The sequence below is a fragment of the Aphidius gifuensis genome, linkage group LG2, assembly GCF_014905175.1.
Source record: "Aphidius gifuensis isolate YNYX2018 linkage group LG2, ASM1490517v1, whole genome shotgun sequence".
Classification (NCBI taxonomy): domain Eukaryota; kingdom Metazoa; phylum Arthropoda; class Insecta; order Hymenoptera; family Braconidae; genus Aphidius; species Aphidius gifuensis.
In genome coordinates this window covers 15,340,052-15,353,355 of record NC_057789.1, presented here as the reverse complement: position 1 = coordinate 15,353,355, position 13,304 = coordinate 15,340,052, and the positions used below count along the sequence as shown (strand labels likewise).

At 30.7% G+C, this 13,304-nt stretch overlaps 1 protein-coding gene across 6 annotated transcripts in view; it reads left to right on the top strand.

Moving 5' to 3' along the window:
• The first annotated feature begins 4,075 nt into the window (after positions 1–4,075).
• Positions 4,076–13,304, top strand: part of LOC122849177 (serine/threonine-protein kinase N) — a 43,064-nt gene continuing 33,835 nt past the window's right edge. For 2 of the 6 annotated variants that reach the window (XM_044147782.1, XM_044147783.1), the window contains exons 1-3: positions 4,086–4,480; positions 5,296–5,623; positions 6,047–6,361. In XM_044147782.1, the coding sequence (XP_044003717.1) occupies positions 4,457–4,480; positions 5,296–5,623; positions 6,047–6,361 (667 nt within the window). In that variant the 5' untranslated portion in view covers positions 4,086–4,456. Of the gene's footprint in view, positions 4,646–4,798; positions 5,208–5,295; positions 5,624–6,046; positions 6,362–13,304 lie in introns of those variants that run through there. The other 4 variants (XM_044147778.1, XM_044147780.1, XM_044147777.1 and 1 more) reach the window with 4 other exon arrangements.

Here is a 13,304-nt window from a genome sequence, read left to right as displayed (position 1 = left end):
CAAAAAATTTTTGTCGAGGAGTATGACTGCGACAGAGGGATTGTCAGTACCGTAATAAATTCGAACAGCCCACTTATGGGAAAGCAAGGTCCCTAGATGAGTTACTGGATTTAGACAGGTCATCCGAAGCTAGAATTTGGGACGCCATATTGGGGATCAGTAGTTGTGTGCATGCGTATATGTACACAAGATAGGTACGTATGTATGCGTGAATAATCACACACATTCACACACGTTTATTAATGTTTATATTTGACATTGTCTGACGTTGAATTGAATTTAATTTGTTAAACATAGATACTTAATATTTAATTATAAATGCAATTTGTGTGATAATATTAGTACTCCTATATTCAAATAGACAAAGTTAAATTAATATACTATCATAATTATATTTTATTTAAAAGAAAAAAAAAAAAAATTTCGTTCAGAGTATTTTATTCAATAATATTTTATAAACATTAATATTCTTATCATTATTTTATTTCATATTAATATATTAATCATTAATGATGATTACAGATGCAAAAAAAAAATTTAATCATTTATTTTGTGACTGCAATTCATATAACTTGACGCCGTAGCAGTTTGAATTTGCGCGGCTCCGCCATATTGGGGATATCGACGATTTTACTTCTGCACCCGTATTCCGCAGTCCAATTCACAGGGCAAATTTTCTACAATTTAGGGCTATTTTTTGCCGCTGATGGCGCTTGTAAAAGTTTTTTTATATAGATTTTATATACAAAAGCTTCACAAGCGCCGTCAGTGGAGGAAAAAAGCCCTAAATTGTAATGCCCTGTGAATTGGACTGCAGCACCCGCACCCGTATTCAGAGGATGTTCTCATTAGGGCTTTTTTTCCGATGGCGGCGCTTAAAAAACTTTTTGTCAGAGTTCTGTATGAATCGTATTCTATGACAAGAGAGCTCATTTTTATGCTGCAGTCCAATTCACAGGGCAAATTTTATACAATTTAGGGCTTTTTTTGGCCGCTGATGGCGCTTGTCAAATTTTTTTTATATAGATTTCACATACAAAAGCTCTACAAGCGCCGCCAGTAGAGGAAAAAAGCCCTAAATTGTAATGCCCTGTGAATTGGACTGCTGCAGTCCAATTCACAGGGCATTACAATTCAGGGCTTTTTTTCACCACTCACGGCGCTTGTGAAGCTTTTGTATGTAAGATCTATATAAAAAAAATTTTTACAAGCGCCATCAGCGGCAAAAAAAAGCCCTAAATTGTAAAAAATTTGCCCTGTGAATTGGACTGCAGATGACCTGTATATTGGGAATCATTCTAGGGACCTTGGGGAAAGCATAGGCGATGCGCAATATAGTAGTATTAAATATATGAGGGCAACACAATTTAGGGCATTTTTCCTCCACTGGCGGCGCTTGTGAAGCTTTTATATTAGAGTGAGTATAATCAGAGTGGTGCCAATAGCGGGTTTAGTTCCGCCATCCTGCTTTTTGTATGTAATTGGTATAGCAGAGTGACGTCACTTCTGGGCAGCTTTTCGCCTTTGGCACCACTCTGATTATACCCACTCTAATATAAAATAACCAGAAACTTAGAAAAAATAACGAAGTTCCCCCGCCGGGAATCGAACCCGGGTCTTTTGCTTTCCGGGCAAACGCCTTGACCACTAGACCACAGGGCTTCTTATTTTTTCTAAGTTTCATCAAGTTAACTCCGACGTCCTTCTATGCGTCAATTCATTTTTTTAAAAAAAAACCAGAAACTTAGAAAAAATAACGAAGTTCCCCCGCCGGGAATCGAACCCGGGTCTTTGAAAAAAAACCCGGGTTCTAATATAAAATAGAGTGGGTATAAGCAGAGTGGTGCCAATAGCGGGTTCAGGTCCGCCATATCCTGCTTTTTGTATGTAGTTGGTATAGCAGAGTGACGTCACTTCAGGGCAGCTTTTCGCCTTTGGCACCACTCTGCTTATACCCACTCTATTTTATATGTGAAATCTATATAAAAAAAATTTGACAAGTGCCATCAGTGGCAAAAAAAAGCCCTAAATTGTATAAAATTTGCCCTGTGAACAGTGATGGGTAAATGGTCGATTTTTGAGGTTTCATACACTTACAGTAAGATACTGTAAGATACTGTAAGAAACTGTAAGATACCTCTGACGCCATTTTGAACATTCTTATTGACTGTCGACTCGACAATTAGTTCTTATTGCTCGATATATATTGGTACATGTAATTTATTTGTTATATAAACATATATAATATCAAGGAAAACCAGTTTTAAGGAATTAATGTTGCTTGAAACTTAATTTTTTGGCAACATTAATTCCTTAGCTCCATCTTTTCCTTAGCTACTGCTTTTCCTCGGACATTTTCTATTTATTAAATAAATAATATACATGTCAGTTTATTTTTAAAAGATGGAAATGTCCAAGAAAAAGCAGTAGCTAAGGGAAAGATGTAGCTAAGGAATTAATGTTGCTTGAATAAGACTTTCTTTGGCAACTGTAATTCCTTAGCTCCATCTTTTCCTTAGCTACTATTTTTGCTTGGGATTTTTATTTATTTAGAAAATAAAATGCATGTAATTTTATTTATTAAATAAATTAAAATGTCCAAGGAAAAGCAGTAGCTAAGAAAAAGATGTAGCTAAGAAATTAATGTTGCCAAAAAATTATGTTTTAAGGAATTAATGTTGCTTTAATTTTAAATAACTAATTTTTTAAATAACTAAAAATCCTAAGGAAAAATAGTAGCTATGGAAAAGATGGAGCTAAGGAATTACAGTTGCCAAAGAAATTTTTTTTTAAGCAACATTAATTCCTTAGCTACATCTTTTCCTTAGCTACTGCTTGTTTTTGGAATTTTTATTTATTCAATAAATAAATTACATGTATTTATCGAATAAAAAAAAATTGTAGCACGAAGGTTCCACTTTTATTCGTAGGAGGCGCTGGGAACGCAATGCAAGAAACCTCGATGTATGAAACCGATGATGTAAGATACGGTATCTTACATGGTATTTTACACATGTAAGATACCTAGGTATCTTACCTACCCAACACTGCCTGTGAATACGGCACCCGTATTCACAGGGCATTAAAATTTAGGGCTTTTTTCATCCACCGGTGACGCTCGTGGAGCTTTTATATGTAAAATCTATATAAAAAAAAATTTATAAGCGCCATCAGTGGCAAAAAAAAGCTCTAAATTGTATAAAATTTGCCCTGTGAATACGGGTGCGGGTGCAGTGCCCATCAGTGTTGGGTAAGTAAGATACCTTGGTATCTTACATGTGTAAGATACCATGTAAGATACTACATATCTGTAATCATCGGTTTCACATTCCGTTCTCTTGTGCCTTCCCGAATAAAAGTGGAACCTTTCGTCTACAATTTTCGATAAATACATGTAATTCATTATTAAATAAATAAAAATTCCGAAAACAAGTGAATAAGAAAAGATTTAGCTAAGGAATTAATGTTGCTTAAAAAATAATTTTTTTGGCAACAATAAGTCCTTAGCCACACCTTTCCCTCAGCTACTATTTTTCCTTGGGATATTATTATTTATTTAAAAAATTAGTTAAAATTGAAGCAACATTAATTCCTTAAAACATAATTTTTTGGCAACATTAATTTCTTAGCTACATCTTTTTCTCAGCTACTGCTTTTCCTTGGACATTTTAATTTATTTGATAAATAAAATTACATGCATTTTATTTTTTAAATAAATAAAAATTCAAGGAAAAAAGTAATAACTTTTGGACATTTCCATCTTTTAAAATAAAATGACATGTATATTATTTATTTAATAAATAGAAAATGTCCGAGGAAAAGCAGTAGCTAAGGAAAAGATGGAGCTAAGGAATTAATGTTGCCAAAAAATTATGTTTCAAGCAACATTAATTCCTTAAAACTGGTTTTTCTCGATATTATATATATTTATATAACAAATAAATTACATGTACCAATATATATCGAGCAATAAAAACTAGCTGTCGAGTCGACAGTCAAAATAAAATGGCGTCAGAGGCCAGTTTCTTACAGTACAGTCTTTAAGTATGAAACCTCAAAAATCGACCATTTACCCATCACTGGTGCCCATCACTGCGGCTTCCTCTAGGGCTACTGTATGTATGATACTCACAAGTATTTCTAGTCTTTTTGACTGGTAGGATCAAGTAATCAAGTAATCAAGATTCAAGAGTATATTTACTGTTCTACACCTGCACTTGTGAATTGACAGAATAAAAAATTTTGAAATGAAAAACTGAATTGTAAATAAAAATGAGTTTAGCCAATAACTTTTAAATATTCGAAGATATCAAAGTATTGTTCCAGTGATTATTTTTTGTGAAGTCAATAGAAAAGTTTTTTATTACGAATAATTAATAAATTATGATAAACAAAGTGTGTGAATGCAGAATAGCAGACAGTAATTCGGTAAATTAATGTTAAAACTTCGGCCAAGATGGCGGAATCTAGCTATTATCAGGTGAGTTGTCTCACCAACGGCTCATCCGACCCTTGATCGTCATTGGTTATTTTGCCAATTCTAAATACTATTTCGAACTTCAACCTGTAGATTTGATTTCAACTATTATAGACTAGTGAAATAAATTAAGTCCAGAGTTTAATGAATCACAGTATCATGTATAGTGTAAATGTCCTATCATTGAATTTTTTTATCATTCTTTGTTAACATTTAAGATCTATTAATCTTGTAATTTCTTCATCCTTTTTGATATTCACTTTATTAAGACTCTCATATTATAGATTATATATGTTTAATTCTGAATTAAAGTATGTATAGTATGTACTGTCTACTTGTAATTTGTCTATCATTGAATTTTTTTATCATTCTTTGTTAACATTTAAGCATATTTAAACCTCTTTTTCGATTCAATCTCTTTCTATTATTTATAATCTTTATTAATCACCTTCTATTAACTTTATGCAGATATTATGAATATCTGAACCAAAAAAAGACTGTTGTAAATTGACGATTTGCTGTTTGATAGTGACGGTTAGTGTGCGTATAAGCAGAAAGCGTATACAAAAATAAAAATCACATTTGTTATTTGTCCAAACCACTATGGAAACATGACTGGATCGCTAAATAAATGATATAAACCGACTATTCGCTCAATTATTTAGCAGTTGAAAAAAATATAAAATTTAAACATTCACATTGAACAAACAATTATAGCTACACAACGATGGTAATTTTAACAATAATCTTGGACACAAATTCTTTAAACACAGATAATGGCCGTGAATAGCAATTGTTAAATCATTTTCTGATTCCAGAATGAATACTCGAGGCAACCAATTTTGGCTGAGCTGTCTCTCATGTATGGAATCGCTGTAAATGATCAAGCGCCAATTCCAGCTAGGCTGGATGAGCTGCGTGAACATATTCGACGAGAAATCCGGAAAGAGCTGAAAATTAAAGAAGGTGCTGAGAAATTGAGAGAAGTTGCAACAGATCGAAAGGCGCTGTCTGATGTTGCGTCAATTGTCAAGAAGGCAAACAGTAAACTTAATAAGCTTCAATCGCATCTTTTACAATTGGAGAGTCAGATCATACTCATGCAAGGCCAACCACAAAGTCCACTTAAAGATTGCAATGGTCAAGGTGAATTCCATGAATTATTTTAATAAATAATAATTATCAGTAAGATTTCAAACTTAACATAAATATTTGAATATCTATGTCTCAGGCAATACTCTCGGATGTATTCTATTTTTAGGTCACTTTTATTTTCGTTGACAGAATTATGTTAATTTCAGTGTGTATAAATAAAATTTAGTCAGTTGTAAATGATAATGTTCAAATTATTGATCTTTATATCCATGAACTATTAAATGACTTAAGCAAGTTTTGTCACAGTCGTGATAGTTTTTCTCAATAGTTTTCTGCCTGCTGATAAATGCAACAATACATCAGAAAATTCAGATACAAAATGGAAAAATCAAAATCAGATCATTTATTAACAATCTCAGTTTTGAACATATTAAAGAATAATTTCAATGAAATGTTTGCTTGTCTTTCATATAGATACACCTTTGTCACCAACTGGCTCTTTATCGCCAAATCAAGAAGGTCTTATAACCGACTTGCGGCTATTGTCTCTCGAAAAACAACTTAATATCGAGCAAAAAGTAAAACAAGGTGCCGAAAACATGATTCAGAGTTTGACGAGTGGACACCGGGATAAAAAGTTACTTCAAGAAGCGCAGCAAATGCTCGATGACTCAAGAGTCAAAATTGAGTTTCTCAGGATGAGAATAATGAAGATTAAGCAAGCCCGTCAGCAACAACACGCACGGAGTGATGAGCCAGTTCCAAATGGCGCGTCTTCAGCTAGCAAAGGTACAATTCTCCATTTTTTATTCTGTTCACAACTTGTTCTTTTTCTATGTCTTTATTACTAACCAAATATAGCCCTTTAATGATTATTATTCATCTACACACAACTAATAAATAATAAACCCTGAGAAGAGTGTCAGAAGTGGTAACAAATCAAATGAGATGTATTCATAATATAGCTTTAACCCAAGTCGATTCAAAATTATTTTAACTTATGTTCACATCTGAAGATAATTTTCCGAATTCAAGGTTAAATGTAAATACGAGTTCCCTCTACTCGATTTCGCTAATTTTTTTTCTTAATCGCTAGCTAGAATAATTCTCTATTCGATAGAATTTTTTCAGATTTTTTGATAGTGAAATAAAGTTGACCGATTTAACACAGCCGTAAATGGGAAAACTCACGTTTTGGTTTGTATCTACTAAACGCTCTACTCGAAATTTCATTGAGATTTGTACTTATTTTAGATACGAAAATTAAAAAAAAAAATTATCAATTTCGATGGTTTTTTTTAGAAAATATTCAATCGCGAATGATTAATTAACTCTGAAATTTACTTCACGATCGGAGTTTTAACTGTTGCAGTAGTATTTGTGTGTGTAGTTATACGCTGGGTACATAGATAGTACTACAAATGCGATAATAACGGGCACAGATTTTGGGCATAGGGGCACTTATTTATATTAAGAAAGGATGGGTCGGAGCGTGCCCTTTTAGCACAAAAAAGTCGTCCGACTATGGGACTTACATTCAACCTTAATGATAGCTGAATCCTTATTAAGGTTCTAACTACAAATAAATGTCAACAATAGCAATGTCATTAAATTGCTCAAATTATTATTGCGAAAATTTCTTTAAAAAAAGTTGAACAGTTACATATCGTCAAAAACGAGCAATTCCTTAGCGGAAATAACGATAGCTATAGAATTAATATTTACCTACAGCAATACATGAGAAACAAATACAACAATTTTTTTCCGAATATGAGAAAGATATGAAATTTATACAGTAGATTTTTGAAATACTAATACATTTTATGGAATTTATTGGTAATTGTTTGGAAGCTCGTTATTTTTTTATCAATTTTCAAAGTTGACAACTTTTAACACGGACTCTTATGGAGAATACGATTTTTGTCAAAAAAAAAATCCATTAAAATACCAATATCTCCAATCGACAATATGACATCGTGAAAAAAAAACTATCGGGTTATAAAATGAGACAAAACAAAACGAATGGAAAAAAAAAAAAAACGGTTTGGAGCTTAGTTTTTTTACAATTAATAATTAAAGTATGAAAAAATTGATTTATATGAGGAATTATTACTCGGCTTTGGTCAGTCGAGCGTCAGACACTTTTGACTGCGGCGCTCCGAGCGTGAACGTGCCTTGGAGTCCAATAACATGCAACTAGTAAACGGTGGGATAAGGGCAAAAAAACTAGACAGAACCGCATTGGCTAAATATCTGTCTCATGGTAGCCCATTAGACCCATAACACGTTGCACCTAATGGATACCGTTGGCCGGCCACAGGTAAGCCAGGTAAAAAATCGATAATTTAGACAACTCATAATTCCATAATTTTTGGTCAAATACTTTTAATTTTATTATACAGCTGTATTAGCTTAATTTTAAAATGACTGCTTAATTAATTGTCATCCGACCGAGATATTAATTTTAGAAAATTGAAAAAAATACGAATTGAGGGTCCGGATGCAATAACTCGCCGAGCGCTCGAAGTCAAGAAACTGCTATGTTGCTGTGGGTGAAAAATAGGAAAAATTAAAATTGAAAAATAAAAAAAAATAAAAATACAGTCGTCGATAGAATTAAAAAATACATATTTTTCTTCAAATAATTTTTTTTTTATAATAATTAGTTAACGAGATAAAAAATATAAACGAAATTTTTGAAGTGAAACTTCTTTAGAATGGGCAGTAAAAAAACAAAAACAAAAGATGGATGCAACGAAAGTAACGGTATGAAGGTAAGTAATTTTAAATTATTTTTCATCTTGTTTTATGTATTTATTCCCTTGACAACGATACAAAAAAATTTGTTTAAAATTTTAGTTTCATGAAAGATTCAAGAGACAAAGGTGAATATTAAGGTTAAAACTTTTATTATATACAATATATAATTTATTATGTTATTTTTGATCAAATAATGAGTATTTAAAATTAATCTGTTAAATAAACAAATAATACACAAGATAATAGTTATTCAAGTGCTTGACATAATACGACAGCAACATCATAATCACAATACCAAACAACAATAAATAATATGTGAATAAAATGTGGTACCACGTGAACGTAAAGATAGCAAAGATGGTAATTTAGATTGTATAGGATTTCAAGAGACAATTAATGACACTGAAATATTATCAAAAACATCTGATAAATGTACTCGTAATCCTAAATCAGTAAAATTTAAAATAGGACCAGGTGCTATACCAATGTCTGGTAATTTTCATGAGACTTGTACTGGTAGTTGTAATAATATTTTAAATCAAATAATGAGTATTTGAAATAAATCTGTTCAATAATCAAATAATACACAAGATAGTGGTTATTCAAGTGCTTGTGCTTGCCATGATCGAAATAAATTTAAGATCTTGAATGAATTTGTTAAGGACAAAAAAATGGAACAGATGATTAAATATTGAATCATTCAATGAAACAACAACAACAGGAGTAAATAATAATTCAATAAATGATTTACCGAGTGGAAATCAAAATAACAATAACAATATTGATCATATATAAACAGCAGCAATCATAATAGAACAAATACATGGTGGTGGTGGTGGCGACGATGAAGCACCATCATGTGTTTGTGGTTAATTCGCTCATAAAAAAGATGTTAAAAAAATCGATCATTATTTGACATTAAATTTTTTTAACATCAAATAGTTCGTTTTGTTTTTTTTTTTTTTTTACGGAGGCTAGGAGCCATAGGCTCAGCCGCAGTCTTGAATTCATCGGCGAAAAGAAAAAAACGCTCATAACTTACGAACTAACTAACCGAGAGACTTCGTACCAGGCTCAAAAGAAGCGCATTAAAAAACTCTATCGCCCGCGTTATAGGTTTTTTGCTCTATTGATAATAGTTTTTGATCAAAAAACTAAAATGTAAATTTTGAAAAAATTTTTTTTTCTTACTTAAAAATTTGTGGTGTCTAAACTTTCCATCAGAGAGTATTTATCACCAAAGGTTTTTTATTCGTGAATCTTTTCTGTTTTATATTTCATCATTCTTAAATTATTATTTATGTAACTTAAAATAGTACATACGTTTTCATGTGAAAATTTTACAAGTTATAAAAACGGCGCAATATATAACTCGACGCAAAATCATAGTAGAGACTTCGTATTAGGCTTAATTTTTGTGTCTCAAAAAACTTTATCGCCCGCTTTGCAAAATTTCTTTCCGTTTATAATAGTTTTTGAGAAAAAAAGAAAAAAACTATAAAATTAAAAAAAAAAATTCTGATATTTAATTTTTTTTCTCGAAAACTGTTATTGAGAGAGAAAAAAACCCTTAATGCCGTTACTAGATTTTTTTGAGGCACATAATTTGAGCTTAATACGAACTTCCTATCTTGATTATAACAAAAGTTATGGCTCACCGAAAAAAAACTTAAAAACGGCGCAATGAATAACTCAACGCGAAATCAAAAGAGAGACTTCTATTCGTATAAGGCTCATATTATTCGTCTCAAAAAACTCTATCGCCCGCTTAATGGGTTTTTTCCCCTATCTATAATAGTTTTTGAGAAAAAAAAAAAAAAACTTCAAAATTTGACAAAAATTCGGATATTTAATTTTTTTGCTCAAAAACTGTTAGGGCTTCATGCGGTACGAGACGAGACGAGATTCAGCGAGTCTCGGTACCGGTCTCGCTCGTTCGCACCAGGTCTCGGTCGCGGTCTCGTCTCGCAAGTATCGCCGGGTCTCGCTTTTATACTAATATTTTTTCGTTAAGTAAAATATAAAAGAATAGAAACCAATTGGTTTATTTATATATTATTCAATCATTTAAATTGAATTAAATGATTGAATAATATATAAATATTTTATTAAAAATTCATATGAAATAAAAACAATTAATATTATATTATTCAATATTTTAAAATAAATATTGAATTATTTTAATTAATATTTTATATCAATAAAATTGATAAATTAAATCATACAACATTATAACATAATTTAATAATTTTTAGAATTTCTAAAATAATATTTCCGAAAAAATATAAAAAGAAAGAATGTTCGAAGTTGAAACTTTAAATTTTAAAAATCAATGAAGTAGTTGGACAAAAGACTTTAGAAATTTCATAAACAAATAATAGATTTTTTTCTTTTTTTCTCTTCATTGATATGTATTTTTCCCTTTCCACGAAGTAAAATACTGCTTTTAAAATATCAGATACAAAAAATATCAGTTTAGGAAAATATAATTGGCGTAACTTTACAATTTTCATAGGTACATAAGGCTTGTAGATATCTCGTTGTGACTGTAGCGTCAATGTCTTACTGTGCAGTATTGTACTGCATAACAGTTCTTCTTTTCAATACGATTCGTTACGAGAAAGAAAAAAAAAAAAAAAAAATTCGATCTTTCGCGATCGCGATACCGGCGAGACTTTCAGTCGATACTCTCGGTCTCGGTATCGGTATCGTTTTATTGACTGAAGGAGATCTCGGTCTCGGTCTCGGTCTCGCGAGACGACGCATGCGAGACCGAGACTAGTCTTAAAGTCTTAAGTTTTAAACTGTTATTGAGAGAAAAAAAAAACCGTAATGCCGTCACTAGATTTTTTTTAGGCGCATAATTTGAGCCTAATACGAATTCCCTATCTTGATTATAACAAAAGTTATGGCTCGCCGAAAAAAAAATAAAAAAAACGGACCAAAAAATGTCATCATAGAGTTGAAATAAAATGTTTATGAGGCTCTAAAAAAAGCTTTGAAAAACTCTATTGCCTTTCTTTTAAATATGAATAATGTTTTCGTTAATTAACGGTTAAAATATGTCTAAGCAATAAAAATAACAATGGCCCTAGCCGGAGTATTGAAAATTTTCAATTTTCAACAGGTAACGCTGGCCACATGACCCAACAAATGTTACCAGGTCTTTTTTTTTTATTCAAATATTGAAGAGATAGCTACTAAATTAAAATTAAATTTATTTCCATTATAATTTGTATTGATTTTATTTATATTTTTCAGGCTGTAACATGTCAGATTACGAGGCTGAAATTGACTCAATATTCAAAAATATTGAAAGCTTAAGTCATCTAAAGTTGATATATCGGGAAAATATTAAAAGATATCATGCCGACAAAAATCCTGAAGATAAAAGAGCAACTGAAAAAACTCAGTATTTCATGAATATATACATAAAACAGAATGAATGTATACATAAAATAGAAATAGAAGTGTTCAGCTGACTAGTGGTTCAATAAATAAATATTTATATAAAATTATATTCTGTGTTAAGTTTTTAAATTAGAATTTCATTTACATAGAACCTTAATATTATAACTAATCAATAAATTTAAAAATTTCTATCATATTTGTTAATGACTGAATGAACATAATAGTTCACTCGGAATGAGAGCGAAAAAGACAACTAGTCAAAAATATATTAATGCAACGAGAGATCTTTCAATTACTATTTATTAGAATTACTGAAGAAGTTTCACTTTCCTGTGCGTACAATAACACACATCTTTTTTTTTTTCGAAAAAAATACTTTTTTTCAATAATATAACTCAAGATAACTTCTTCAAAAATTATTAAATTAACTTGAATTTTCGACTGTAGCTTCATTAGAAGCTACCGATTGCAACAGTATGATCAAAAAATGTATTTATTAATATTGTTTAATTTTTATTATATGATTGTTTAATGTCAATAAAAAATTCAATTTGTCTAACTTTGAATGAAAAAAGAGTCGGAGAAATTTAATAATTTAGTAACTTGTCAGTGGCAATATTGTTAAGCAGTATATCAAAAAGTTTTATAGAAATTTTTAGATATTTTTATTAATTATTGACTGAGTTATCAATTTAACAACAAATTGCGAGCTACCGTTACGGCTATATATGCGTGATCGTCAGCCTCCTCTCTCGCGAACGCCTATGTTCACGCGCCTGTATATCCATATAAATACAAACAGTATGCGCGCAATTTGTTGTTAAATTAATAACTCAGTCAATAATTGATAAAAATATCTAAAAATTTCTATAAAACTTCTTGATATACTGCTTAACAATATTGCCACTGACAAGTTACTCAATTATTAAATTTCTCTGACTCTTTTTTCATTCAAAGTTAGACAAATTGAATTTTTCATCGACATTAAACAATCATATAATAAAAATTAAACAATATTAATAAATACATTTTTTGATCATACTGTTGCAATCGGTAGCTTATAATGAAGCTACAGTAAAAAATTCAAGTTAATTTATTAATTTTTAAAGAAGTTATCTTGAGTTATATTATTGAAAAAAAGTATTTTTTTCGAAAAAAAAAATTTCGTTTATATTTTTTATCTCGTTAACTAATTATTATAAAAAAAAATTTATTTGAAGAAAATTATGTATTTTTTAATTCTATCGACGACTGTATTTTTATTTTTTTTTATTTTTCAATTTTAATTTTTCCTATTTTTCACCCACAGCAACATAGCGTTTTCTTGACTTCGAGCGCTCGGCGAGTTATTGCATCCGGACCCTCAATTATAAGATACGTTAAAAATGGTAGCCGAGCTAGGTTATTTATTGTCAATGTATTTTAAATATAAAAAAAAAATGGCTACCAAAAAAAAACATTGTTCAAGTGGTTAAAAAAATTATTAAAAATCAAATAATAAAATTGAAATTGTCAAGTAATGCGGGGGCTGAGCGGTATGGAGATTACAGAGTGGCGCGAG